The sequence below is a fragment of the Miniopterus natalensis genome, chromosome 3, assembly GCF_054644295.1.
Source record: "Miniopterus natalensis isolate mMinNat1 chromosome 3, mMinNat1.hap1, whole genome shotgun sequence".
Classification (NCBI taxonomy): Eukaryota; Metazoa; Chordata; class Mammalia; order Chiroptera; family Miniopteridae; genus Miniopterus; species Miniopterus natalensis.
The window spans coordinates 95,526,753-95,553,001 of NC_142083.1; the positions used below are offsets into that span (position 1 = coordinate 95,526,753).

At 53.9% G+C, this 26,249-nt stretch overlaps 3 protein-coding genes and 1 pseudogene across 6 annotated transcripts; 2 read left to right on the plus strand and 2 right to left on the minus strand.

The window, feature by feature from the left end:
- Nucleotides 1–2,746: 2,746 nt before the first annotated feature.
- Nucleotides 2,747–9,574, plus strand: RHBDF1 (rhomboid 5 homolog 1). Of its 4 annotated transcripts, XM_016216237.2 has the most exons (18): nt 2,747–2,874; nt 2,944–3,074; nt 3,348–3,452; nt 4,015–4,228; nt 4,648–4,857; nt 4,928–5,050; nt 5,123–5,280; nt 5,699–5,956; nt 6,058–6,169; nt 6,293–6,367; nt 6,456–6,617; nt 7,220–7,320; nt 7,471–7,534; nt 7,904–7,998; nt 8,234–8,309; nt 8,381–8,481; nt 8,598–8,751; nt 8,880–9,574. In XM_016216237.2, the coding sequence occupies exons 1-18, from the start codon at nt 2,758–2,760 to the stop codon at nt 9,297–9,299; spliced, it is 2,676 nt and encodes an 891-aa protein (XP_016071723.1). In that variant the 5' UTR covers nt 2,747–2,757; the 3' UTR covers nt 9,300–9,574. The 4 variants fall into 4 exon arrangements, with proteins under 4 accessions (XP_016071723.1, XP_087671887.1, XP_016071725.1 ...); XM_087815761.1 differs by having other exon boundaries at nt 2,747–3,074; XM_016216239.2 differs by lacking the exon at nt 3,348–3,452.
- SNRNP25 (small nuclear ribonucleoprotein U11/U12 subunit 25) lies at nt 8,990–12,883 on the minus strand. The gene is made up of 5 exons (XM_016216210.2): nt 12,736–12,883; nt 11,517–11,607; nt 11,210–11,315; nt 10,876–10,950; nt 8,990–10,407 (listed from the first exon to the last, which is right to left on the minus strand). Exons 1-5 carry the CDS (start codon nt 12,775–12,777, stop codon nt 10,350–10,352), a joined length of 372 nt encoding a protein of 123 aa, XP_016071696.2. The 5' UTR covers nt 12,778–12,883; the 3' UTR covers nt 8,990–10,349.
- Nucleotides 12,884–13,224: 341 nt separating this feature from the next.
- On the plus strand, nt 13,225–16,106 carry POLR3K (RNA polymerase III subunit K). Its single transcript, XM_016216236.2, has 3 exons — nt 13,225–13,379; nt 13,993–14,080; nt 15,343–16,106. Exons 1-3 carry the CDS (start codon nt 13,269–13,271, stop codon nt 15,468–15,470), a joined length of 327 nt encoding a protein of 108 aa, XP_016071722.1. The 5' UTR covers nt 13,225–13,268; the 3' UTR covers nt 15,471–16,106.
- A 1,087-nt stretch (nt 16,107–17,193) lies between these two features.
- Nucleotides 17,194–18,156, minus strand: LOC148093577 (transmembrane protein 50A pseudogene; annotated as a pseudogene).
- Between the last annotated feature and the right edge of the window lie 8,093 nt (nt 18,157–26,249).

Here is a 26,249-nt window from a genome sequence, read left to right on the forward strand (position 1 = left end):
GTGGCAGGGACAGACTGAAGCAGCATAGCCGCCCCATCTGAAATGCTAAGGGGGTCCCCATCCCGTCTGGTCCCTCACCCACAAGGTCCCCCAGGGTCCAGCACAATTACGGGGGTCACATCACCTGGATCCCCACCTGGCAGGCGGGGCCTGACCATGGCTTGGAGGGTACATTGGGAATGCCGTCCCAGCACTGCAGGGTCTGGAAGCCCCTGTCCGACTGCTGTCTCTCTCCCCAGCGTGCCTGATACTGTCTGCAATTCCACCACTAGTGCTGGAGACCCAGAGCTGTCCTTCCTGGTCACTTCCTTTCCAGCAGGGGGAATGTTAAAATCTATATGACCTGTGAGGAGGGCTGGTGACTGCTGACCATGTCAGGGGACACACCGGCCTGGGCTGGGTCTGTGGTGTGAGCTGGATGAGTGCTGGTCTCCTGGCTCAGATCCCAGAGAGACCCATTCTCAGGATGCCTTCATGTCAGACACTGCCCCACCCTGACCCTGCCTGCCTCTGTCCCCCTGCAGGGACCTTCCACCTGACCCCACATTGTGGGGATCAGCATGGGCAGTGTGCCCAGAAGAGATTGCCAGCGATGTGCGAACAAGTGCTGCCTTCAGTCCTTGCCCTGAATCAGACCGGGGGCGGGGGACAGGGGCTTGGCTCCGAGGGGGCTGTGTGAATGGAAAGACCCCTGGGTGCATAGTCAGCTCAGAGAAGAGGTTGGACCATAAGGGATGGGGTAAGAGCCAGGAGAAGGCATCCCAGAAGGACTCCTTCCCGCCAAGCCTGTTCCTTTTTGGTGTAGCGCAAGTGGGAGCTGTGAGCGGTGCCCAGGACTGTCCCTAACTGGTCTAGGGCCAGTAGGAGTATGGGTGGTGAGTAGTGTCACTATAGGAGTAATAGGAGCTGTGAGCAGTGCTCTGGCCCTGGCCCTGGTCAGTATAGAGCCAGTAGGAACTGCGAGGAGTATTCTGGGCTCAGCCCTGTTTGGTATAAGGCCAGTAGGAGCTGCCAGCCACATCCTGGCCTGGGCCTCAGTTGATATAGGGCCAGGAGGAGTTGTGAGCAGTGTCCAGGACCAGTTTTAGTCTATATAGCACTAGTGGCAGCTGTGAGAACTGTCCTGGGCCTCTCTCTGGTCTGTGTAGGGGTGGGAGGAGCTATGCTCAGCACTCTGTGCCTTCCCTGGTCTGTGGAGTGGGAGTAAATGTCCTCGGACTTTCCCAGGTCACTATAGAGCCAGAGTTGCTCTGAGCAGAGTCCTGGCCCTTCCCTGGTCTGTCTGTGCAAGTCCAGTAGGAGCCATGAGCAGCATCCTAGGCCTGTCCCCAGTATGCTACCCTGAGTATGTGACTTTGGGCAAATCAAACCTCTTCTCTAGGCCTCAGCTTCCTTATTTCTAAGGTATGGGTGGGGCTTTCTCTATATTTCTATATTTCTCTAGGCCTCAGCTTCCTTATTTCTAAGGTATGGGTGGGGCTTTCTCTATATTTCTCAACTCCAAGCAGTTGGGAGGGAAGATCAGACATGGAAGCTGTTTCTAGGGGTGTTGGTGGGTGGGTTACAGACCTGTCTGGGTCTGAAGCCCTTTGAGGAGGCTGAGGAATTTTGGGGTCTCTGCCCTGAGTATTGCTTCGCCACTCTCCTGTTACCCATGTCCCCCATTACGCTCAGGGAGCCCTCCCAATCTTGGATATCCTGCTTTCAGATCCTGTGTGGTCCTTTGGGAAGGGATTCCAGATCTGTCCTGAAAGTGATGTTTTGTAAGGGGGGAAACAGAGTGCCAAGCAGGCCACGGTCACCTGACGTTTGCCTCGAGGTTACATGGCCAGGCACTGGTGGTCCAAATCAAACCCTGGCCTCTCTGCTGTACCCTGTGCCTAAGTGATAGATTTGGGGTTCGGTTTCATGCTTAGATTTGCTGCTGGACAAGCAGACTTCCTGGGCTGAGCTGCTTTGCTGCTATTTCTGGGCACATGGCACCCCCTGGTGGTCATGAGCGTGTCTGCGCCCAGGTGGTTTTCAGGAGGTCCTGTTGTGGTAACCGCTGTGAGACCCTGGGAAGTCACATTGGCCACTCCTCTGTGACATGGAGCCTTCACACGCCCCGCTTGTGGACATAGTGAGCCCTCTGTCTCTGGAGCGGATGGCGTGGAGGTTCGAGGGTGAGGGATGGGTGAGCTCCCCAGCCTGCTGGTGCCCTCGTGCTCACTCTGACCTCTGCTCTGCCAGTTCCCTGTGCCAGGAACAACGCCTGCCCCCGGCCTTGCTACCTTGATCACCTCTTTCAAACCTTTGCTCAGATGTCACTTCACAAGGGGGCATCACTGCCCTCGGCAACTGTAAGGTGCTGATTTTTGTCCGTTAAACTTCGCACCTTTTAACACAGTACGTCTACTTACTTACAGATTTATTGTTTGTCTGGACTATAAGCTCCATGAAGGCGGGGATTCTGTCTGTTTTTAGTTTCTTTGTTTCTCCACCAGTGTGTCCCGAGCACTTAGGAGTGGTTCATAATAGGTGCTCCAATATTTGTCACATGAATTTGTGTTGTCTGAGGACCTAGTCTGTGCCCAGCATTGTTGGCCAGGATGGACGAGGGATGTCATCTTCGGGAGCCGTGAGCACCTCCGTTGGGGTTATCACTGCTGCTCCTTTCTCCTGGGTTGGGGCCCAAGGCACCCTCAGACACCTGTCAGCCCTGTTACTGAGTAACCCCCCCCCCCCCCCCAGGCCGGCCCTGCTGCACCTGGAGCGATGAGCGAGGCCCGCAGGGACAGCACGAGCAGCCTGCAGCGCAAGAAGCCGCCCTGGCTGAAGCTGGACATTCCAGCTGTGGCGCCCCCTGTGCCAGAGGAACCCAGCTTCCTGCAGGTAGGCCCTGGCCAGCATGGGCTGTGGGCACAGCCTGGCCAGCCCCCTCACCGTGACCCTGTTGCCCAGCCCCTGAGACGCCAGGCTTTCCTGCGGAGTGTGAGTATGCCGGCCGAGACGGCCCGCGTCCCCTCACCCTACCACGAGCCCCGCCGGCCGGTGCTGCATCGCCAGACGTCCATCACCCAGACCATCCGCAGGTACTGCACACGGCCCGGGCGGCTCCGTGGGGTGAGGGCTGGGGCCAGGGGGACAGAGGCAGGCGTACAGGGTCCCCTTTAGGTACTGAGGCTGCGAGTGGGGCAAGGGCCCCTCCTGTCTCAGCTTTCTCCTTGGTCTCATTCCCCATGTCACCCTGCCCTCCTCCTGCCCTGGGGACCGACTCCTCTTGCCTACCACCGTTCTCTGCTCCCTCCAGCTCTTGCTCTCTCCTTCTCTGTCTCCTCCACCCCAATGCTCTGGTCCCTGAACAGCCGACAAGTGCGCTTTGGGCGTGTCCACACTCTGCCCCTCTTGGGTTCCCCTGCTGCCCGCAGGGCTCTCCCACAGCGCCGGTCTCTCTCTCGGTCCCTGCTCAGGTACCTTGGGTAGGGGGTGAGTGTGCTAGCGTTAGCTGGAGTGTGCATGGCTTGGGACTTCTTGGGAGCTGCCAGCACGGTTTGCATTCCTTGGGGCTCCTAACGGCAGGCGTTGGCAGTGTTTTTGCTTGCATGTCCCAGGGCTGTGGGCAACCTGCCTGGGCTTGCAGTGCCTATTCCTTGAGTTCTGTGGTGTCCAAGGTCAAGCTGCTGCCCAGGGCTAAGCTCTCTCTGGGTGCGTGAAGGGCTGAGTTCTGAGCACTGTCTCTGGAGTTAATGTCTCCCCACAACCCCCGTGTCAGAGATGGGGTGTGAGCCTTGGTAAAATATTCACCTGGACAAGGCCTATCAGCTGCAGTTCTAGTGGGAATTTGGAGTTGGCTAATTGTTTAGGGGGTAGCCAGGGCCAGAACCCATTCATCCTCTTAACTGGACCCAGTCCACTGGACCCCAGACCCTGGAGTGACCAGAGGCCTGGGGTGAAGCATGCTGCCCAGGAGGAGGGCCTCTGCTGGGGAGGGTGGAGATCTGGCTTCCCCTTGTTAAGTCTCTTCCATGGCAGGGGCACAGCTGACTGGTTTGGAGTGAGCAAGGACAGTGACAGCACCCAGAAATGGCAGCGCAAGAGCATCCGTCACTGCAGCCAGCGCTATGGGAAGCTGAAGCCCCAGGTCATCCGGGAGCTAGACCTGCCCAGCCAGGACAATGTGTCACTGACCAGCACTGAGACGCCCCCTCCGCTGTATGTTGGGCCATGCCAGCTGGGCATGCAAAAGGTATGCCTGCCCCCTGCTGCCCCACAAAGGCCTCTCACTTTGCTCCCCTGGGCTGGGATTGGGGATACAGCCAACCTGAGCAGAGGAGCTTCTTCGGAGCTCATGGTTTGGGAGGGTGGTCAGATGGTCCCATGAAGACACTTAAGATACTTTCTGGGAAAGGGGACCTGGGGGGAGGGGACAGGGTCCTGGGATTGTACCATGGGGCCAGCTCCGGATGGGAGAGCATCCCAGGGTAAACAGCAGTATAAAGGCACTACAGATGGGGAGAGGGGCCCCTCTGGGTGCAGTCAGGTGAGGGTGGTACCCATAGTTGTCCAGGTACCCATTGTGTTCTTCATGGTGGGGTTGGGGTGGGCAAGGAGCTTCTGGGGTGATGACCCAGTCCCCCGACTCCTGCGTCTCCTCCCCTCTGCCAGATCATAGACCCCCTGGCCCGGGGCCGGGCCTTCCGCATGGCGGATGACACCGCCGATGGCCTGAGTACCCCGCACACGCCCGTCACTCCCGGTGCTGCCTCCCTGTGCTCCTTCTCCAGCTCCCGCTCGGGTTTCAACCGGCTTCCTCGGAGGCGCAAGCGTGAGTCTGTGGCCAAGATGAGCTTCCGGGCAGCTGCAGCTCTGGTGAAGGTGGGTGCCGGGGCTGGGCGGGGTGGGGCTGACCTGGTTGCCTGCCACATGCTCACCTCCGTGCCGGCAGGGTCGCTCGGTGAGGGATGGCACATTGCGCCGGGTGCAGCGCCGCAGCTTCACTCCCGCCAGCTTCCTGGAGGAGGACACCGTTGACTTCCCCGACGAGCTGGACACCTCCTTCTTTGCCCGGGTAAGAGCACAGGGGTGTCACCCGAGGCCCCTCCGTCTATGCGTTTCACACTGACTGAGTGTGTTTGCTCAGGAAGGTGTCCTTCACGAGGAGCTGTCCACATACCCAGACGAGGTGTTCGAGTCTCCGTCAGAGGCAGCGCTCAAGGACTGGGAGAAAGCCCCGGACCAGGCGGACCTCACGGGCGGGGCGCTGGACCGCACGGAGCTGGAGCGCAGCCACCTGATGCTGTGAGTGGCAGCGGTGAGGGGGCAGAGAGGGGGGTGCAGGTCAGGAGCAGCTGGGCCCTAGGCAGGGTGCCCTGGAGGGCTGAGGGGAAGGGGTCCACTTGGCTGTTGCGGCTGGGGGACCCAGGGCTGGGCACCATTCGCGTCTCAGCCGCCCACCTGTGGAACGGGACTGCAACCCCAGAGCCCTCAACCTGGACAGAATTCAGCGGGAGGCCAGGGAACCGCTCATAGGTCTGGGCTCACCTCCCTGCCACCTTTGGAGGGGCTCAGGATTGCTCTTGACTGGTGAGGAGGGTGCACAGTGTCTTCACCACTGCGGGGGAGCAAGACAGAGACAGAAGGTGGCCCTGGTCCTGCCAGGGCCAGACTGTAGCAGGACGGGGTCTGGGGTGGGAGATGACCGTGCCCCTTCCCCCAGGCCCCTGGAACGCGGCTGGCGCAAGCAGAAGGAGGGTGGCACCGTGGCCTCGCAGCCCAAAGTGCGGCTGCGCCAGGAGGTGGTGAGCGCGGCCGGGCAGCGGCGGGGCCAGCGCATCGCGATGCCGGTGCGCAAGTTCTTCGCCAGGGAGAAGCGGCCTTATGGGCTGGGCATGGTGGGCCGGCTAACCAACCGCACCTACCGCAAGCGGATCGACAGCTATGTCAAACGGCAGATCGAGGACATGGATGACCACAGGTAGGCACGGAGGGGTCGTAGCTTACGGCAGGCAAGGCTCCGGGTTGGGGGTGGCGGCTCTGGGTTGGAGCCACCACCTGTGCTGATGCTTCGTCCCACAGGCCCTTCTTCACCTACTGGCTCACCTTCGTGCACTCGCTCGTCACCATTCTAGCTGTGTGCATCTACGGGATCGCACCTGTGGGCTTCTCGCAGCACGAGACCGTGGACTCGGTGAGCCCTGGAGCCCTTCCTGGGCCTAGACCAGTGAAACCTGGGATCTGGACACCCTCCTGCCCACTCTGGGGGGAGAGGGCCTGAGTGGGCTGCTTCTGATCCCTCTCCCCAACTTCTCAGGTGCTGCGGAACCGTGGGGTCTATGAGAATGTCAAGTATGTACAGCAGGAGAACTTCTGGATTGGGCCCAGCTCGGTGAGGGGGGGGCCTGGCAGGGCGGTTGGGTGAGGACCCCCGGCTGTCAGGGGACCAGGGCCTCAGCTGCACACCCTGCTCCCTGCAGGAGGCTCTCATTCACCTGGGTGCCAAGTTCTCGCCGTGCATGCGTCAGGATCCGCAGGTGCATAGTTTCATCCATGCCGCACGGGAGCGGGAGAAGCACTCGGCCTGCTGCGTGCGCAACGACCGGTCGGGCTGCGTGCAGACCTCGGAGGAGGAGTGCTCGGTGCGTGCCCCTGCCCGCAGCTCGGCCCTTGTCCGCGCCGCGGGTGTGGTTATGTTGAGACTTTAGATGGAGCCGGCTGAGTGATCCTTTGCCCTAGATCCTGGCATGTTGCACCGTCGCTCTGTGCGAGGCCCTCACATCACGTTCATTACTTTCTGTCCCCAACCCCTCCGTTTCACCCAGAGCCAACCGTTAGACAACCATGCGATTGATGCCTTTGATCTGGGTGTGCTTTCTGTGTCTTGTTTTGGGGCATGTCTTAAATTTACACAACTGGTATTACCTTATTTTTTCCACTAAACAATTACAAAAAAAAGATTCAAGTTTTTATTACATCATTTTATGAGGAGATGCCAAAGTTTATACCAGTCCCTGATTTTGGACACAGGTTGTTTTAAATTTTACACTAATAGGAATTATGCTCTTGAGCTTACAGTAGAATCTCCCACATGCACACACATTTCTGGAGGGTAAATTTATAGATTTTGGGTTGTGGGATCAGGAGGATCTCAGTGAAAGTTTTGCTTTTGACTCCTGCATTCTGGGGACTGTGCCGGGCGAGGGGTGGGCTCTGGCCAGGGGCTGACTCTGCCTTCCCACAGTCCACGCTGGCAGTGTGGGTGAAGTGGCCTCTCCATCCCAGCGCCCCAGACCTTGCCGGCCACAAGAGGCAGTTCGGTTCTGTCTGTCACCAGGACCCCAGGTCAGTCCTGCTGGCCCCGCCCTTGCTTTGTCTATGTCTCCCTGGGTAGTGGGGGGAGAGGGTACAGCTGCTCCCCTTGCGGAGTTGGGCGGAAGGGTACCAATGCTAAGGGCACAAATCAGGGTCTGACCACATACTGGGCTCATGCAGGGTGTGTGATGAGCCCTCCTCTGAGGACCCCCATGAGTGGCCAGATGACATCACCAAGTGGCCGGTGAGCTGGGGTAGAGATTGTTGGGGTTTGGGAGTTACCCTTATTATGTGGGGGAAGAATCTACACCTCACCCATTTGTGATGCCAGGAGGTCCCCGTTTTCAGGTGCAATGCCCCTGGCCTTTGCCTAGCCTGTCCCTCCACCAACACCTGCCTCTCTGAGGAAAACCAGGTAGACTTGGGAGATCAAATGACATCATTTCAATTTGACAGATGGGAAAACTGAGGCTTAGGGTGCAGTAGCTTCCTTGAAGTCAAGGCCTGTTTTCTACTGTAGGAGCCTGTCCATCTTTGCCCAACCCCCAAGCATGGTGTTGGGGCGCAGGGTTGGAGGAGGCCCTGACCCAACTCATTCCCATTTGTGACCCAGATCTGCACCAAAAGCAGCGCTGGGAACCACACCAACCACCCCCACATGGACTGCGTCATCACAGGCCGGCCCTGCTGCATTGGCACCAAGGGCAGGTAGGTGTGCCTGGGCCCAGAGCATTGTCCTAGGGCTCTGACCTTTTCCATGTCCCCACTTAACTTGAGAGATGCAGGGGTGTGGGGTGAGAAAGGGTCTGGGCTTATCCAGGGCCAACAGAGATGGGCGGATGGGGCTGAAACCTAGGCCTGGGTGGTGCAGTCAGGCTCCTGTGCCCTTGGGCCCCAGCAGCCCCCCTCTGCAAGCCTTCCCAAGCCTGGCTTGACCTTCCAGGTGTGAGATCACCTCCCGGGAGTACTGTGACTTCATGAGGGGCTACTTCCACGAGGAGGCCACACTCTGCTCTCAGGTAGGCCTCCAGGGTGTGTCCTTCCCCTCTCCCCCCAGCCCCGGACAGTGCTGACAGGCCACTCTGCACAGGTGCACTGCATGGATGACGTGTGTGGGCTCCTGCCCTTCCTCAACCCCGAGGTGCCCGACCAGTTCTACCGCCTGTGGCTGTCCCTCTTCTTGCACGCCGGGCAAGTGATACCGTATGGGCTGAGCCGGGTTGGGTGACCTCAGGGACCCCAGGAGTGGCTGGCCAGAGGGTGGTGGCGGGACGGCCTTCCCCGCTGAGTGCCCCATCCCCCCACAGCATCCTGCACTGCCTGGTGTCCGTCTGCTTCCAGATGACTGTCCTGCGGGACCTGGAGAAGCTAGCGGGCTGGCACCGCATAGCCATCATCTACCTGCTGAGTGGTGTCACCGGTAACCTAGCCAGTGCCATTTTCTTGCCATACCGGGCAGAGGTAAGACTGCCCCAAGGTCCCTGCCCAGGAGCATCTTCCTTTGGCTCCTCAGTCCTGCTGTGCTCTGGGCCATGAGGTGGGGTGGCTGTGGGTCCAGGGGTCCTGCTCAGCATCCCTACTGCCTCCAGGTGGGCCCGGCCGGCTCGCAGTTTGGCATCCTGGCGTGCCTCTTCGTGGAGCTCTTCCAGAGCTGGCAGATCCTGGCTCGGCCCTGGCGTGCCTTCTTCAAGCTGTTGGCGGTGGTGCTCTTCCTCTTTACCTTTGGGCTGCTGCCCTGGATTGACAACTTTGCCCACATCTCGGGCTTTGTCAGCGGCCTGTTCCTCTCCTTTGCCTTCCTGCCCTACATCAGCTTCGGCAGGTTCGACCTATACCGCAAACGCTGCCAGATCATCGTCTTCCAGGTGGTCTTCCTGGGCCTCCTGGCTGGCCTGGTGGTCCTCTTCTACTTCTACCCCGTCCGCTGTGAGTGGTGCGAGTTCCTCACCTGCATCCCCTTCACTGACAAGTTCTGCGAGAAGTATGAGCTGGACGCCCAGCTCCACTGAGCTGGTGGGCGCTGGGGCCACGGGCCCCCAGCAGACTGGAGCCAGGCAGACGCCCACCCAAGCCTCGCAGCCACGGGACTGTTGGCAAGCCCTGCGGGCGTCCTGCCCGTTTCCTGGACAGCGACCTCTGGTGCCTTGCTCACTGCTGTGGAACCTCTCATACTTCTGGACATTTATTACACTAGCTCCTGTGATTACCTTCTAACTACTCTCCTGACGACCACCTCATGTGGCCAATAAATGGACTGGGAGCGTTTTAGCTGCCACTAACTTGACCAGAGCTGCCGCCTCCTTTCTGACAGGAAGTGTCCAAAATACCTCCCTCCAGTGAAGTCCCTAAGCCAGGTGGACTCCCCTTGCTCCCCCTCCTTAGAGTGGCTGGCAGCCACAATGGGCACAGACCCATGGATGAGCTGTCACATTTTCCCACACACACTTACAAGTGCCCCCATTACCCCAGCCATCAGCTCCAACTTCAGCCCCAGGCTACCTCCCCTTCCAGGAGCCGGGGAAGGTGCTGATGTATATGAACCCCATGGGCTGAGGCTGGAGGCCGCCCATGGCTGTGCTCGCACACAGGCTCGTTTCTCCACAAGCAGGTACAGAAAGCCAGCTGCTCTGCTTTTATTTTCTCCTTGCTGAGAGATCATAGTAACAGAGTCATGTGGCATCTTAGACTTTAGGACTCACCTGCACCATTCTCTGCCCCTTGCCTCCCTCATGATGGGGCTGCGCCAGGCCCCGGTGTCCTGGTACTGTGGCTTTTTGACTTTTGAAACTAAGAAGCAAAGAGATTTATTCTGTACACAGGGCCGGGCCCACAGCTGTGTGGGATCTGCCACAAAATTTGGGTGTTTGGACCCAGGGAGGGGTCAAGCTCAGGTCTTGAGCACTGACTGGCTCACCCAGTCCTACTCCCGAGGGCCCAGTTGTGCACAGCTGGGTGAGTCCACCTCAACACTCTTCTGTGAACAGGGGACAGTGACCCAAGGCTTCGGCCTGCTGGGGAAGAGCTTGGCCACCAGCACAGAGTTGTCCTTGTTTGGAGGTTCATTTTTGCCTCAGTTTTTTGATGAAGGACACCTCATCCCGATTCCGGATACCATAACTGAAAGAGAGGGAAAAGTGTCAAGTATCTAATCTACAGAAGGTTATGTCTGTGACGCCTCACCTGAGGCTTGTGAGAAACCAAGAAAGAGCAGGTGGGAGTGTGGTGTTCAGGAAGGCAAGGAAGGGCAGTGGCCTTCCTCCCACAGACACATCCTGCGCCAGCAGGCAGCCTTTCACTTCCACGCACACTCTTCTTCCCTCTTTCTGGCTCTGTGTGGCCCTGAACTGCCACTGGTGAGAAGCAGTAGGCCCCTCACTGCTCCTCCGCCTCCCATTCTCCTAGTAGGGAGCGCCCCCAGCAGGAGGGCCTCAGTCTAGCCATGGACTCTCCTGGCTCACAGTTCCCCAGGAACTGAATGAAAGTCCCTCCTTCCTGGGGGGGAGGGCAGCCCTCTGGCAGAGCATGTGAAACTAGAGGTCACAGTCCACATGCCTCCCTGCAGCTCAAGATGTGGCCTGAACTTACTCTCGGAGCTTTTTCCTGTCCTCTGTGAGCTTTTCTCCCGCAGAGATTAGATGGTATGTCCTCCACACATAGGACCTGCAAAATACGGATTCAGGCAAACTGCGAGCTGAGCGCTGGGGTGCGACAGCTGTGTTTGAGAAGGGCTCCCGGTGCATAGCCCCTAGGCAAGAAGTACCCGCCCTGTATGAAGGATTGTGACAGGGAGCTAGCTTATCACTCCAGTCAGTACTTTGTAGCAGAGACCAGCTGATTAAAAAGCACATGTCCGGCGTGCTCCGGTGGAGTCCCACACCAACTCCCAGGGAGGGCTGCAAGGAGCCGCTGCTTCACTTACCAGCTGATGTGCTGAATGCCCCCTTCGCGCTCCTGCCTGAGCTGCACGTATCTCTGGATGGCTTTCTTCAGATCCAGGACTGTGGCGTTCTGTACGACAACCACAGCTGCAACAAGGGATGGGAATGAGAGAAGATCCCACAGCCACGGCTTCAGATGGCGGGAGAGGAACCCAGGAGCCCTGTCAAGCCTGTTTCTGCCTGAGGCTCAAGTCCGCGCACGGTGGGCTTGTGGATGGCCGATCAGTATCCCACTGACTAGCCTGTGGAAGCTCAGCCTGCATGGCCTGAAGGGAGGGCAGCACTTACGCATGACTTCTCCATCCATCTTGCACACTCGGACTGTCATTGCTTGGCCATATTCCAGGGCTATTTGGGAATTGACCTCTTCCAAAGTAACCTAGAAAAGACCCAGGGTGGAGGTGAGTGCCCTGGCTCTTTACCACTCCAAACAACAAGAAGCTGATAGTATCCAAAGAGTGAAGCCATATTTTATGAAGGACAAGAAAGGGAAGGGATTCTTGCTTATATACTAGGGCTTCCCAGTTTTTCAGCACCCCAGTCTCATTTTCCATCCACATTTTCTATTTAAAGTCCAAAGTGGACAGAGGCTAAGAAAAAAGGAACATAGAAAAAGGCAAGGACGAACAGCCCTGGATCCTCTCACCCAGGGGCTGGGTAGGAGGAGGAACATTGTGCTTGTCAGTTCAGTCTGGGAGCCCCTGATCACCAACCAGGATCCAGGCCAGGGCCTTGGGACAAGGTTTGGCAGGTGTGCAATGACAAACATTGTAATACAACTTTTAAGAAAACAGAAGTTAATTGAAAAACTCCATGATGGAAAAAGTAACACTGAAGCTTGAGAAGGGAAAAGTCAGCAATACTGACCTAGTCTTTTTTTTAATTGATTTTAGAGAGAGAAAGAGAGAGAGAGAAACATCAGTGAAGAGTCGTTTATCTGCTGCCTCCTGCACGCCCCCTGCTGGGGGGATGGAGCCTGCAACCCCGCCGTGTGTCTTGACCGGGAACCGCTGACCCACGCCGGTAGGGCCTGACCTAGTCTATATTATTTTGTTTGCCATACGCTTTTTTACAACAACTTGAGTTATACTGTTTTTTTAAAAACACATCTTTATTGATTTCAGAGAGATGAAGGGAGAGGGGGAGAGAGAGAGTTGAAACATCAGTGATGAGAGAGTCATTGATCGGCTTCCTCCTGCACGCCCCCAACTGGGGATGGAACCCGGGGCATGTGCCCTGACAGGGAATCGAACCGCGATCTCCTGGGTCCTAGGTCGATGCTCAACCGCTGAGCCACCCCCCCCGCGGGCTCTACTATATTAAAATGTCCTGTATCCTGACTACTGGGGGGTGTTTTTGAGGCCTTTTAAATTCCGCGCCCAAGGCGAGAGCCTCGCTCGCCCCATTCTAGGCCCGGCCCTGGTTAAGACCCCAGTTTACGCCCAGAGGTGCCTTAAGAGGCCTCCGGACAGCGGTCTCCATCACCCCCGGGACCTGTCCCGAGCACCTGGATCGGTAGATCGCAGAGCAGCGGGTCCTGCACCACCATGGCCAGACCCTCCTGGAACACGTCCACCGCCTCGGAGTGCGGCAGCGCCTCCTCTTCGTCCTCATCGTCCTCAGGCGCCTCGGGCCGTGCAGCCTCCTCCTCCGCCGCCTCCGCCGCCTCCGCCGCCTTCGCCTCCTCCAGGGCGCTGGCTGCCCAACGCGTTCAGTCCGCAAAGCCGGTCCACCGGAGCTGGCTGGGTGCGCACACCCCGGAGCGCAACAAGCAGTTCCGCCAGTAGGGCGTCGAGGGGTGGGGCTGCCGCAAGAACCAATGAGAAGTGCGAGACGGCCTGCCGCAGTGCTCGCTGGGAGCGCGAACTCGGCGTGTCTATTGGTGGGATGAGGGGCAGGGCGGCTGCCAGGCCAATGGGAGCGCGAGGCGGGCGTAGCGTCGGCGCCGGAGCGGCCGCAGGGTGCGGTGGGAGGCTGCGGGAGGCTGCGGGAGGCTGCGGGAGGCTGCGGGAGGCTGCGGGAGGCTGCGGGGCTGCGGTCATGTTGCTGTTCTGCCCGGGCTGCGGGAATGGGCTCATCGTGGAGGAGGGACAGCGTTGCCACCGTTTCGCCTGCAACACCTGCCCCTACGTGCACAACGTCACTCGCAAGGTGGGTGCCGGAGCCCGGCGTTGGGCCGGGGCGCCTCCCACAGGCCTCCCGCGGGGCTCCCCCCCCCAGCCCCTCTCCATCTGCTCCATCTGCCCTTTCTCTCTACCTTCGAGTCCACCTGGAATCCGGCCGTTTGTCCCACCCCAGTTCCGTCACCCTGGGGTATGGTCGTTACCTCCCATCGGGCTCCCGGCTCACACACGGGCCCCTTCGCTGTGGCCTCTACGGCTGCCAGAGTCGTCCTGGTAACCCCTGGGTCCGACGGAGCCCGCCCTGTGCTCAGAACCCCCGGGGACGACCGGGTGCTGACCCCCAGCCTTCCTCCCGAGCTCTCGCTCCTCTCATTTCACCTGCTCCCTTATCCCAGCAACACCAGCGCTGGGGAGACCTCCGATCGCGTACAGGGCCTCAGTGCCAACAGGTCCTCTTAAGTCCCAGAGCAGAGTCCAGCTCCGTGATGGCGAGAAGAACACTCTTCGTTGAGTGCCCCGCCGGTGTGTTGAAGGAAGGAAGCCTGGGGACGCGCTTGGGGCCAGGCATGGAGGTTTGGTTGGGGCGCCCAGACTTGCACGGTTCCCTGACTCGGAGAGTTTGAAGACTCGCTGTTTGTTAGGTGACAAATCGGAAGTATCCGAAGCTGAAAGAAGTGGATGATGTGCTTGGTGGAGCAGCTGCCTGGGAGAACGTTGACTCTACCGCAGGTGAGAGGGAAAACCTTTATTACTGAGCTGTGGATAGAGGAGGAGGCTGCTGACGGCCCAGCCGCCTCAGAATCTGTGACTGCTTGTATGAAGTGGGCCTCTAAAAACAGAAAGCGTATTTACTTTTTTTAATAACTTATTTGTTGCACAAATAATACTGGCACGAGCCTTGGAGTCACACAGGCCTGAGATAAGTCTCAGGGTGCCTTCTTCCTGTTTTACCACCTTGGATCCCTTGATCTCTCTGGGGCTAATCCATACTCATAGATTGTAGGAGCACAAAGTGAGTTTCACAGTGTTTGGCACGTAACGGGCACTGAACATGTGGTAGCTATGATACCAGCAGTGACAGGAGTAATGCAAATCTGTCTAGGAAAAACAATACAGTCTTTTTGTCCTAATGCAGTTTTAAAAGTGAATAGCAGAGAGCATTAGGCTGCGGCCTTACTAAAATAAATGTTTATTTCAAGTCTTGATTTATTTTTGGTAGAGGCAGGTGTGACCAAAGACGGACAGGGGAGAGCCCTAGACACAACCAGTATTGAGAGCGGGGAGAGCGAAGTCACGATTAGTACTATCCCTTTCCCCTACAGATGAACATCCAGGTCTGCTAGGTTAAAATTTAGCAGTGGCAGACCTTGTCATTAAAGGATGAGTTATGGACCAGATGTTCAAAATGGTGTTTGAGAGTGTTTGAAGGTGTTTCCATCAAGAATGGGGTTAGTTTCTCAGTGAAATCACTGTGGAGGTAAATATGTGCCTGGTTGCACTCTGCAAAGGTGCGGGGTGTGTGGTGAGATCTCGGTAAGAACAGCCTGAGGTACTGACCAAAACGGACCCCTAAATACAAGGGGAGGTGGAGTGGTCATCCATTGGAGCTCATGGGAAGATGAGAGGGCTTGTCTATTGCCCAGGTGATGGAGATGCACTTATTAGGGGGACTCTGCAGGGCGTGGACCCTGTAATTCACACAGCAGCCATAAGTCACTTTTTATGTTATGTTTTTAACCAGTCTTCAGCCAGATTTGAGAGGAAAAGTGGGACCCAGCGAAGGGAGAAGGAGTGTTTTCAAACTCTCCTGGATTCCCTCAGTGCAAGAACATATTGGGAATGACACCACTGTTTGTAGCCCTAAATCGTAATACCAGGGACACCAGATGAGCGAGGAAAGCCTTTGCTGCCTTTTGCCTAATACCTACTTCTAACAGGTCACAAACATCATTTTTTTATGTGGGTCTCTTGTTTATTTTTCTCGTTTCTAGAGCCATGTCCCAAATGTGAACACCCTCGTGCCTATTTCATGCAACTTCAGACCCGCTCTGCAGATGAGCCAATGACTACTTTCTACAAGTGTTGCAATGCTCAGTGTGGACACCGCTGGAGGGACTAGGACCAGGCTGGCCCAGCTGCATCCATATCTGTTTAGCTTATTTCTCAGAGTGCATTTCCAGCTGGAAGCGAGCACTTGTGTCCTGAGGGCCTTTGCTGGTGTGGCAGAAAGCTACCCCTTCTAGGGTTGTTGGCCAGGGTGTCAGGAAATGGATAGCCCGTTTGCCAGTCAGCAGATGAACTCATTAATGTCCAGGGAGGTTTTGTGTATGGGGAGGATTACCCACACCTGATTACACCCTTTTTAAGGTCGTGTTCGTTCATCTTTCACATTTATAGGGCAATTGACATCCTTTTACCATCAGCCAACACTCTTAAATATTTAGATTGTTTGCACAACTAATAAAGTAAAACTTATTAATTTAGTACATTAGTTGTTTCTATATTTTAACTGATAATTGCAAACTTATTTAATTAAAATTTTATTCTATTTAATTAAAATGAAAAGTTTAATATTGCCTTCTCAGTGTTTTAGATGACTGAAGAAGCAGATGTCAGTCAAACCACAAATCATGATTCCAAAATTAACTACTATACTTAGGACTAAACTGGTTATAAAATTGCTAATAACATGGATTTAAATTTTTAGATTTCTATTCTTGCTTCTTAGGATTACAATAAATTATTAGATACTGTGTTTTTATGCTTTGTGTGTTCTTTCCACTCTGAAAAGAAAAAGGACACTTTAAACTAGCTGGGGACAGCCCTGGCCCGTGTGGCTTGGTTGGGTGTTGTCCTGTGTATCCCGTCAGGGCACATGCTGGGGCTGTGGACTGGACCCGCTAGAGGGGCATGCAGGCGGCATTGATGTTTCTCCTCTATCTCCCTCTCTAAATTAATAAAAAATAAAAGTAAATGTATATTTAAATATATCTTTATTGATTTCAGAGAGAGGAACATCAAGGATGAGAGAGTCCTTGATCGGCTGCCTCCTGCACGCCCCCACGGGGGATTGAGCCCGCAACCCGGGCATGTGTCCTGACTGGGAATCGAACCGGGATCTCCTGGATCCCAGGTCGATACTCAACTGCTGACCCATGTGCAGCTGGGCAATAAAAATATTTTTAAAAAATAAACAAAAGAACTAGCTGGGGACAGGATCTAGGTTATTGATAGATTGATTGCTTGCTCAGGGCCTCAGACTTAATCGCTTTTCCAAATCTCTCAATAATGAAGTCTCACTTATGAAGTCATGGGACTTAAATTTATGCCTGTGATGCAGATTTTTATTTTTGGAGACTTGGTATATTTTCCAGAAATGATTAATCTTTTTTTATCCTTTTGTAATTTATTTTTATTTTTACAAGTTATACCATGATAACTATAAAAATTACTTGTGAAATATTTCTCTTTAACATTTTATAAGTTAATTAAATGCATACCACAATTGATTTTTTTGTTGTTTCAAAAAGGGGTTTCTGCCCTAGCCGGCTTGGCTCAGTGATGAGAGAGTCGGCCAGCACACTGAAGGGTCCTGGGTTCCTTTCCGGCCAAGGGCACGTACCTTGGTTGAGGCTTGATCCCCGGTCCTGGTTGGGGTGCGTGCAGAAGGCAACCAGTCAATGAGTCTCTTTCACATCGATGTTTCACTCCCCCTTCCACTCTCTCTGAAAAGCAATGGAAAAAATATCCTCAGGTGAGGATTAAAAAAAAAAGGATTTCTCATGGTTTTAGTGTCACACAAACTTAAGTTTACACTCAGAAGTAAGTTTAGAGAAATGGCGTTACAGAAGATTGGAAGCGGAGGCCCTGGCCGAGTAGCTCTGTTGGTTTGAGCGTTATCCCCATACACCAAGGTTGTGGGTTCGATCCCCAGTCCGGGCACATACAAGAATCAACGAATAAAGGCATAAAAAAGTGGAACAGCACATAGATGTTTCTCCCTCTCCCTTCCTCTCAAGTTAACTAAAGAAAAAAAAAATTGGAAGTGAGTAGTGAAAAACAAAAAACCCATGCAGTGCTGGTGCACAGTAGTAATAAGTCAGATGTTTTCACTTTCAAGTCTTAAGTGCAGCCAAACTTAAAAACTAGTCCTCTAAAGAAGATGAAGGCAGTTTTGGAAAAATACAGCAATTCCAGGGTATATACTATGCTGTTTTCTTTAGCAACATAACCTCCAAAGAGAATCCACATAGATGCAATCAGAGCGCCAAAGGTCAACATGAAACCAATGAACAATTGCCCTGGCCAGTGGGTGGAATGAGCTGAGCATCCTCTCATATACTAAAAGGTCACCGGTTAGATTATGATCAGGGCACATGCCTGGGTTTTGGGCTCTATCCCCAGTAGGGGGCATGCAGGAGGCAGTAAATGATGTTTCTCACATCCAATGCTCCTCTCCTCTCAAATCAATACAAAACATTTAAAAAAGAAAACACACCGATGAACAGCCAAATGCGAGTGCCTGCTCGACCCGGGAAACCTTCACTGAAACCATCACCTTGGACTTATCCATTCGGCGCTGCACTAATCAGGAGGAAGGCTATGGCTATAACACCACGGGCACGGGATGAGAGGTCGAGCTGTCCCATAGCGGGGTAAATGCCAGCTGCATCTGCGGTAATCCGCCAGCCTGTGAAAAATAGAACACCAGTAGCAGTGGAAGCAACAGCATTGCCCTCTCCCCCGTCATCGCGTCCTGAGCATCTCAGGCCCCCTACAAATCCAGTCAGTCCATCCCTGCCCATGCAGTCTGTCTGGAGCCCTGTGTCTTGCTGCTCGGGGGCGCCTCACTGTCCCAGTTTCGGCCCAGAAATGACTTATCTTTAAGTTTCACATGCTTTCCTTATTGCTGTAATATGTTGACCAGGTCCTGAGCCCATTATCTGTAATTGGTTCTATTTCAAAACAGTTTTCCTGGCCGGCGTGGCTCAGCGGCTGAGTGTCGACCCATGAACCAGGGTCGTTCTCGGTCAGGGCAGGTGCCTGGATTGTGGCTCCATCCTCGGTAGGGGGCGTGCAGGGGGCAGCCCATCAATGGCTCTCTCATTGGTGCTTCTATCTCCCGCTCCCTCTCCCTCTCTCTGAAATCAATCAAACATTTTTTTTTTTAAACATATCTTTATTGATTTCAGAGAGAGGAAAGGAGGGGGAGAGAGAGAGAGAGAGAGAGAGAAACATCAATGATGAGAAAGTCATTGATCGGATGCCTGGCCCACAACCCGGGCATGTGCCCTGACCGGGAATCAAACCTCGATCGCCTGGATCCTAGGCCGATGCTCAACCGCTGAGCCATGCCCGGCCGGGCGATCATCTTAATTTTATTTTCTTGGGATATACTTCTGCTGCTGCTGCAATCAAACACAATTAAGTCACCGTAAGTAAGTAGCTTTCCTTGCTTGGCGAACAGATGAGCCACTTGGAAATTTAATTTGGTTGCCTCGTTTTTACTTTCAATTTTTGTGAAGAAATTTGTTGTGTGTTGAGAATAGTGCCAGTGATGGGTGCGTAGTCAGGTAATGTCAACTAATTATAGTGTCACTGCATAATAAACACAATCCTTTGCCATTCAATTTGATGGCAAAATAATCTCTCCACTGTGCCTTAAAAACATAACATTTATAATTCACTTAAAATATTTGTTTAAATATTTATTTTTTTAAATCGAGGTAACATTGCTAATAACATTATAGGTAAATTTCAGGTGTAGAGCATTATTATTTGATACCTGTGTACTCTGCTGAGTGCTCGCCACCAAAAGTCTAGTTTCCACGTGTCACCATATGTTTGACCTCTGTTACCCATTTTGCCTGCCCCACCCCACTTACCCTTTAGTGACCACCATTCTGCTCTCTATATCCATGAGTTTGTTTTTGTTTTGTTCATTCATTTGTGAGGTTTTGGTTTCTATTCCACAGATGAGTAGAATCATGCGGTTTTTGTACTTTTCTGTCTTCTGTCTGACCTATTTCACTTAGCACAGTACCCTCTAGGCCCATCGATGTTGTCACAAATGGTAAGCTTTCACCCCTTTTCATGGCTGAGTAATACTCCACTGTATATACATAGCACACCGCTATCCATTCTTCTGTCAGTGGACACTGAGGTTGCTTCCATAGCTTCGCTGCTATGACACTCCAACCAACCCAGCTATCTGGCCAGGGCTAGAGTTCATTTTTCTTGTTTTGACATAATAGGTATGCACTGGTAATAAGCAAAAAATAAAAAAATATTGAAGTAGAACAGTATGATGGCCCTTGAAATGCTGAGTGATGACTATACCCGAGTTGTAAGTGTGACGAGCGGCTGCGTGAAGCTCCATTGCCACACTCAGCTCTGCATTACAGTGCGAAAGCAGCTGTAGACAGTATGAATCAATGAGTGTGGTTGTGTTTCAGTAAAACTGTGGATGCTGAAATTTGAATTTTATAGTATTTTCATGTGTCATGTAATTTCTAAAGCAACTGTCCCCCAACCATTTAAGAATGTATAAGCTATTTTTAGCTCACAGGTTTTTGTAGAGCGGGTGCACTGGATTCTGCCTGTGGGCTGTAGTTTGCTCACACCTGGTATACCTCGGAGGGTGGTGAGAATTTATGCTGTTTAGCATACATATATCCTTACAACATGTTTGGCTGGTGCCTTTTCTTCATGGTGTGGCATTTTCACAGGTATTTGGTGACTCCTGGATGTGTGTTCTTTGTGTTTGACGTTTCCCCTCTGTCTATGGATGTTGCTTTTCTATTTGTCTCCATTTATTATGGGAGGAGGTGACATTCATTATGTCAGGGTGTGCCATCAGTGCATTTTCTTGGCAAAGAGGCACTGGCCTTCCTGAATCTAATTGTCCAGTAAAGGAATCTGTGAACAGATTCCTCTTCTAGTACTGCCTGGCACAAATGCAGGTGTGGGGAGCGAGGGGACCTGCTCTGCTGCTCCACATTTAGGACTCTGATTAACCCTGGTGATTGTCTAGGACTAACCTGGCTCCCTTTCATTGCCTCGGAAGGACACTGTGTCTACGCTCTCAGATGTCCTCTCCTGTGTGTTTTTATGATGTGTTTTACTGTGTCAATCCACTCAAATATCAGTTGCCTCCTTTCTTTCACAGATTCCTTCTCATTAATGCTCCATCATGTTTTCTGCACTGTTATGATGTATTTCTTTTATTTAAGATACTGTACTTTTCACTTATATACTTTCCTTTTGCTTCTTTTTTTCAGTTTCTATTTCTCTGAGATTTCCTATTTATACATTGGGGGCATATTTTCTTTTATATCTTTAAGGATAGAGTAGCTGCTTTAAAACCTGTGCTACTTCTTACAACTAAGTCTTGAGAATCTGTCTCCATTGCTTGTCTTTCCTCTTATGTATGGGTCACATGGTTCTGTTTCTTCATATGTTTAATAATTTTGGATTTATTTGGAAATAATGAATGATATACATTGTAGAGAGTATGGGTTCTGCTATGTTTCTCTGAAGAGTTTTGTTTTTGTTTTTTAAACAGGCTATGAACTCTTTGTCTCTGATGTGGGCAGCAGCTGAAATCTCTGTTAAGGTTGTTTAACCTTTATTTATTTATTTTGGGTAATCCTCACCAGAGGATATTTTCCCATTGATTTCAGATAGAGTGGGAGGGAGGGAAGAAAGGTGGGGAGAGAGAGAGAGAAAGAGAGAGACATCAGTGTGAGAGAGACACATGGATTGGTTGCCTCCCGCACGCGCCCCTACCACGGCCAGGGATCGAACCTGCAACCCAGGTACGTGCCCTTGACCCGGCTATGTTTTTTAACCTTCGCTGGGCTGCTTGGAGTTGGCCTGTACACATGTAGTTCAGGGGTCATCACAGATTTTGGTAGCGGTTAGATGCAGAATTTGGGAGTCTTTTCTCCGTTTTTTTTCTTTCCATGATTTCCTCTCTTTCTGGCCTTTGTGGTCTCCACTTGTGGGATCAGGGTGCAGGTGGTGTGATCTGCTGGTTTTAAGTCAGTAAATTCTAGCTTCAGCAAGGTGAGAGGGACACCCTGATAGACAGAGAAGGAAACTCTCTTGATAAAGATACTAACGAAGGGGTGGCTCTAGTAAGTATAAAAGTATGTCCTTGTACTAGGTAAGATGGGGGCCAAGCTGAATGAAATTTAAGTATTAGTGCCCTGGCTCGGGTAGCTCAGCTGGTTAGAGCATTGTCCCCATACACTAAAGTTGCGGGTTCGATTCACAGTCAAGGCACCTACAAGAACAAGTGGAACAATAAATCGATGTCTCCCTTTCTCTCTCTCTTTCTCTCTCCCTTCCTCTCTCTCTAAAAATCAATGAATGCAAATAAAAAGAGAAATTTAGATATTAGAAAGAAATGTGATTATGTTCCTGGTCATTTGTAAGGTATTTCCTGGGCTCGAGCCTTCTCCTTGGGTCCTGGTGTTCTCAGACTCCAGAGAGCTACAGCTCTGAAGTATCCAAGCCTTGCCTAAGAAGTTGTGATGCACAGAATACACACATGCACACCCATGTGTGCTCACAGGAGCTCTCACAGATAAGAGTAAGCACATGCACACACTGAAATGTGACTTACTTGGTACTGAAAAGAACACACAGCCAGTAAGTATATGAAAAGACACTTATCTTCACTAATAATCAAGTGCAGAAAACAACAACATTGAAATATCTTTGCCTATCAGATACGCAAAGATGAAAAAGACTGATAATATATATACTGTTGGTGAGGGTTACAGGCATTCCCACGCTTCTGGCAGGAGTAGAAGTCAGTGCACTTTTGGAGGGCCACTTGGCAGTATCTGTTGATTTTTTAAAGAATGGTGATGTGTCTATTTTAAAATGTTTATTATTTTTAAATTGATTTTAGAGAGGGAGGGAGAGAGAGAGAAACACTGATATGGGAGAGATACATGGGTCTGTTGCCTCCTGTCTGCACCCCCACCAGGGATCAGACACTAAACCTAGGTATGTGCCCTGACTGGGAATCGAACCGGTGACCTTCCGGTGCCCGGGACAGCGCTCAACCAACTGAGCCACACCGGCCAGGGCAGTATCTATCGACTTTTTAAAAGCTGAACCTTAGACCCAGAATTCCACCATAGCATTTTTTTTTTTTTTTTAACAGAAGTACCCCTTCTGGTGATTAAAGATCCACACCCAGAATTGCTCACTACCTTCATTTAAAATAGCACATCTACACTTGAAACTAATATAATGTTATATGTAAATTATATCTCAGTAAAAAATTCAAATAGCATATATAGGCACCCACCCAAACGGCCATTGGCAGGATTAGGAAACCATAGCGTGTGCTACCGTTGAAGACCTAGGAAAGCGTTGAAAATAGTCAGAGGAGCAAGGAGGCTGCAAGCTCAGAGCACAGTAGGAGTCCATTAAAAGTGTGCATTTGAGCTTAGAAACGTCTGCAGGGCTTGTGCCCGCCTTCTCACAAGGGGCTACCCCTGGGGCGAGAGAAAAGGCAGCTCCCATTTTATTTCCTTCTGAATTGTTTGTTTTTCTTTACCTGACGCTGCATTATTTTATGTTTGACACCCTCTCCAGCCCCTGTTGTTCTGATTGCCTCAGCTGGAGAGCAGCCTGCACCCCGGTCTCAGGGATGCCTAGAAGGCCCGAGGCCCCCTGCCACCCTGTGCCTGGCCAAGGCCCTGGCCTCCTGGGACCAGCTAATGCACCCAGTGGTGTTCCTTGGGAGGACTGCACCAATCAGTGGGCAAGTGCCGTCTGGCAACCTTCAGTATCGCGGGGAATGAAAGCTGTCCCACCTCTTAATTCCTGGGTTGGTGATTAGCACTGACAGTCACCTCTCAGCCCCGCTGGGGACAGCTGCTTGTGATGCGCTCGTGGTTTCAGCTGTGGGCGGCCTGTGTCAGCCTGCTGTGCAAGCGTAAGTCACCGGCGCACTTATCTCCTGAATCAGGCTGAGGGGCTTTGCCGCGAACCCAGGGACTATCCAGGCCATGGGACCCAGCAGCTGCATCTGGGAAGGTGAGTCTGTGACTGGAATTTCCCAACCACTCAGGTCAGTGTGAACTTCAGGGGCCGAGAGGGCCGGGCAGCCCGCCTTCCCTGGGCCCCTGCGAGAGCCTGGGGAGGAACGGTGGAAGCGGGGTGCCTGGGAGCACCACCCTAGTTCTACCTCGTCTGGTGTCCCTGCCTCGGGCACCTCGCAGGGACGGCAGAGTGGCAGTGCTGACCACAGGATGGCAGACTGGCACTTCCAGGCCTGCAGGGGTTGTGAGTGCCTTGGGGCACAGGGAAGAGCAGGGTTTCTAATTATGGGAGAGACGCTGCTTCCTTGGTGACTGAGCTGACCTTTGAGGCGCAGTGAGTGCGAGGGGGTATTTGAGGCCACGGGTGGCGATGAAGTCCAAATCCCCAGCCTTTGGGGGCTTTGGGGCAGAAGAGGGGCTGGGAGTCTGGGGACATCCCCCCTTGGAGCTGTGGGTGGGCAGCCGGGGAGGGTGGGATTCCAGAAGGAGGGCAAGTCAGCGGAGCAGAGGAAGGGGGGAAAGGGGGGGAAGGGTTCTTGCTCCAGTAATGGCCCCGGGAGCCCCCCAGGTGCCCAGAGCACTACCACTCGCTAGGAGCAAGGGCAGCTCCTGCAGGGAGCTCAGGTGCACCTCTCAAACGTTAAAGAAGGCTGCAGCCAGGTTCTCACCCGGAGGGGCCTGCTACAGGGTCGCTGCAACGGGGTAGCGAGGGCTACCGCAGGGGGTGTTGGCACACGAGGGGTGCTATGTGTCCCCGTTTAACCTCCAAGCCCCTCGAAGAGAACTGTCAACACCCTTATTCTAGCCCTTACCCATAGCTACTACCTGCCTCCCTGCTCCTGCTGTGTCTGGCTGGGGAGACAGGTTGGGGTGCTTGGGGGGGCCTCATGAAGGAAGAGGCATGCTAGGGGGAAGGAGGCCTGGTGGGGGGACAGTGTGAGAGGAGGCCAGGAGGTCATTGGGAAGCTCAGGGTTGCAGAGCAGACCAGCAGGGCCCCACGTGAGGCTCCGCTCTACCCCTCTGACGTCCGCTCTCAGCCTCTCCCTGCCCCTGCCCTGGGGACCCCTCTGTGTGTGCCCCTCTGGGCCCATCCCTTACCTTTCCCATAGCTCCTGCCTGGCGTGTCCATGTTTCCCAGACATGTGCCCCCGGATGCAGCTGCCCCTCCCGCTTACTGTCCTCGGAAGCTCGTGGAACATGCTCCTTGGTGCCCTCTGCGCCCTCTCTGGACTCTCCCAGCTGCCTCGATCTCTCCCACTTCCTGCCCTTCCCACCCACGGTGCACCCCCCATGGGAAGCCCAATGTCCTCAAGCATCCGTGGTCTCATGGGTGCCATTGGGGCCAGGGGTGGTCCACATGTGCTTGTGTGGCCCAAAGGGGGAGTGGGCTTCTGCTCTCATTTCTGGCCCCATTTCCTAGCACAGTTCCCATGTCCCCCAGGTTCCAGCTGTTTCTGGGGGACCAGGGTCCAAATGTATTCCTCCTCCCCAGCAGAGAGAAGACAGAAGATAGGTGCCCATTTAGTTAGCAGCTTCCGTGTCACTGTCCTCTGTGTCTGCCAGCTTCTCAGGTGGTGGGAGAATATCAGGGGATGTCACTCCCTCCCCATGAAGGGTATAAAATAGCCTGTAAGGGGGCAGTAAGTGGACGCGGCGATTGGCGTGAAGCCGACTTGGGGGGTGTGCAGGAAGGCACAAAGGAACCCCGGGGTTGCCAGCCAGCCCCCAGGACAGGCCTGCCTGCTTTGGTCTGGGATCCTACCTAGCACCAGGTGAGTGTTCGGGGTGCGAGGGCCAGGGAGGTGAGGGACTGAGCGTGGTCCTGGTCCTGTAGTCTCTGTGGGTCCTGCTTCAAGGCAGCCAATGAATTTGGGATGGGCCAGGAAACCATGGCAGGCAAGCTGACCTTGACCCCGAGGCTATGGAGGAGATGGGGTTCTCTGGGGGCCGTGCTGGGTAGTGATGCCAGCCAGGCTCCCCAGCATGACTAGAGGTGCTAGGGGGCAGCTCTGTCCAAGGGTGCGACACTGGCTTCTGCTGCTCCCACAGTCATCCTGAGACTTGTCTGAGCTGTGCCTGGGCCTCCCTGGTCATCCCAATGCCTCTTACAGGAGCAGGGAGCATGCAGGTGAGGGGTTCTGTACCACCTGGCCCAGTGTCTGTTGTCAAGATCGGGGGGTGGCCCTGCCTTAGTAATGTCCCCCCTTGAGCTTGAGGAGCCCTGAGGAGAGAGACCAGTGATACTCTGGGGGTGCCGGGTGGCTCGCAGGCTTGTGTGGGAGCCAAGACAGAGGTGACAGACGCCAAGTATTGGGCAAGTGCCTGGTTTCTCTGGGCCTCAGTTTCCTCATCTGCAGGAGGGTGTTGGCTCTGCCTTACCCAGCTCTCTAGGTATAGACAGAGGTGTTCTCTGCCGAGGAAGAGCAAGGACCGTCCCCCCAGGATGATCCTGCCCAGCGCTTCACTGCTCCCCCAGGATGGGTCCTGGCCCCCGGGGCCTGCTGGGCTTGGGGCCACCCACTCTATGCTCTTGAGCCATCTGCTCCTGGGTTAACCTGAGGCTGGGCTAGCCTCTTTCTGCACAGATGCACGTGTCCGTCCACCCTGGGGCCTGATCCTGTCATCACACGTCACACCCCCGAGAGAGCTATGGTCAGGCCGCTCTCCATCGCCATCTAGGAACTGCTGCAGGAGGGGACACGCCGCAGGACTAATGCTGTGGCTGGGGGATGGGTGGTGCTTCATTCTAGGGGAGGGTGAGGTCTTCCTGGTCTTCGCGGGGGTCCGCTGGGATGCGAGGTGGGGCTGGAGTGCTGCCTGCTGCCTGGGGAGT

Excerpts from the sequence above, each read along its gene's own strand:
- RHBDF1 (XM_087815761.1), top strand. The coding sequence starts at position 2,758 with ATGAGCGAGGCCCGCAGGGACAGCACGAGCAGCCTGCAGCGCAAGAAG. Across the intron at positions 4,229-4,647 it reads GCCAGCTGGGCATGCAAAAG|ATCATAGACCCCCTGGCCCG; the intron begins GTATGCCTGCCC and ends CCCCTCTGCCAG. Across the intron at positions 5,281-5,698 it reads GAGCGCAGCCACCTGATGCT|GCCCCTGGAACGCGGCTGGC; the intron begins GTGAGTGGCAGC and ends CCCTTCCCCCAG.
- SNRNP25 (XM_016216210.2), bottom strand. The coding sequence starts at position 12,777 with ATGGTGGTGCAGGACCCGCTGCTCTGCGATCTACCGATCCAG. Across the intron at positions 11,608-12,735 it reads TCTGCGATCTACCGATCCAG|GTTACTTTGGAAGAGGTCAA; the intron begins GTGCTCGGGACA and ends GGTCTTTTCTAG. Across the intron at positions 10,408-10,875 it reads GACAGGAAAAAGCTCCGAGA|TTATGGTATCCGGAATCGGG; the intron begins GTAAGTTCAGGC and ends CCTCTCTTTCAG.
- POLR3K (XM_016216236.2), top strand. The coding sequence starts at position 13,269 with ATGTTGCTGTTCTGCCCGGGCTGCGGGAATGGGCTCATCGTGGAGGAG. Across the intron at positions 13,380-13,992 it reads TGCACAACGTCACTCGCAAG|GTGACAAATCGGAAGTATCC; the intron begins GTGGGTGCCGGA and ends GCTGTTTGTTAG. Across the intron at positions 14,081-15,342 it reads GAACGTTGACTCTACCGCAG|AGCCATGTCCCAAATGTGAA; the intron begins GTGAGAGGGAAA and ends TCTCGTTTCTAG.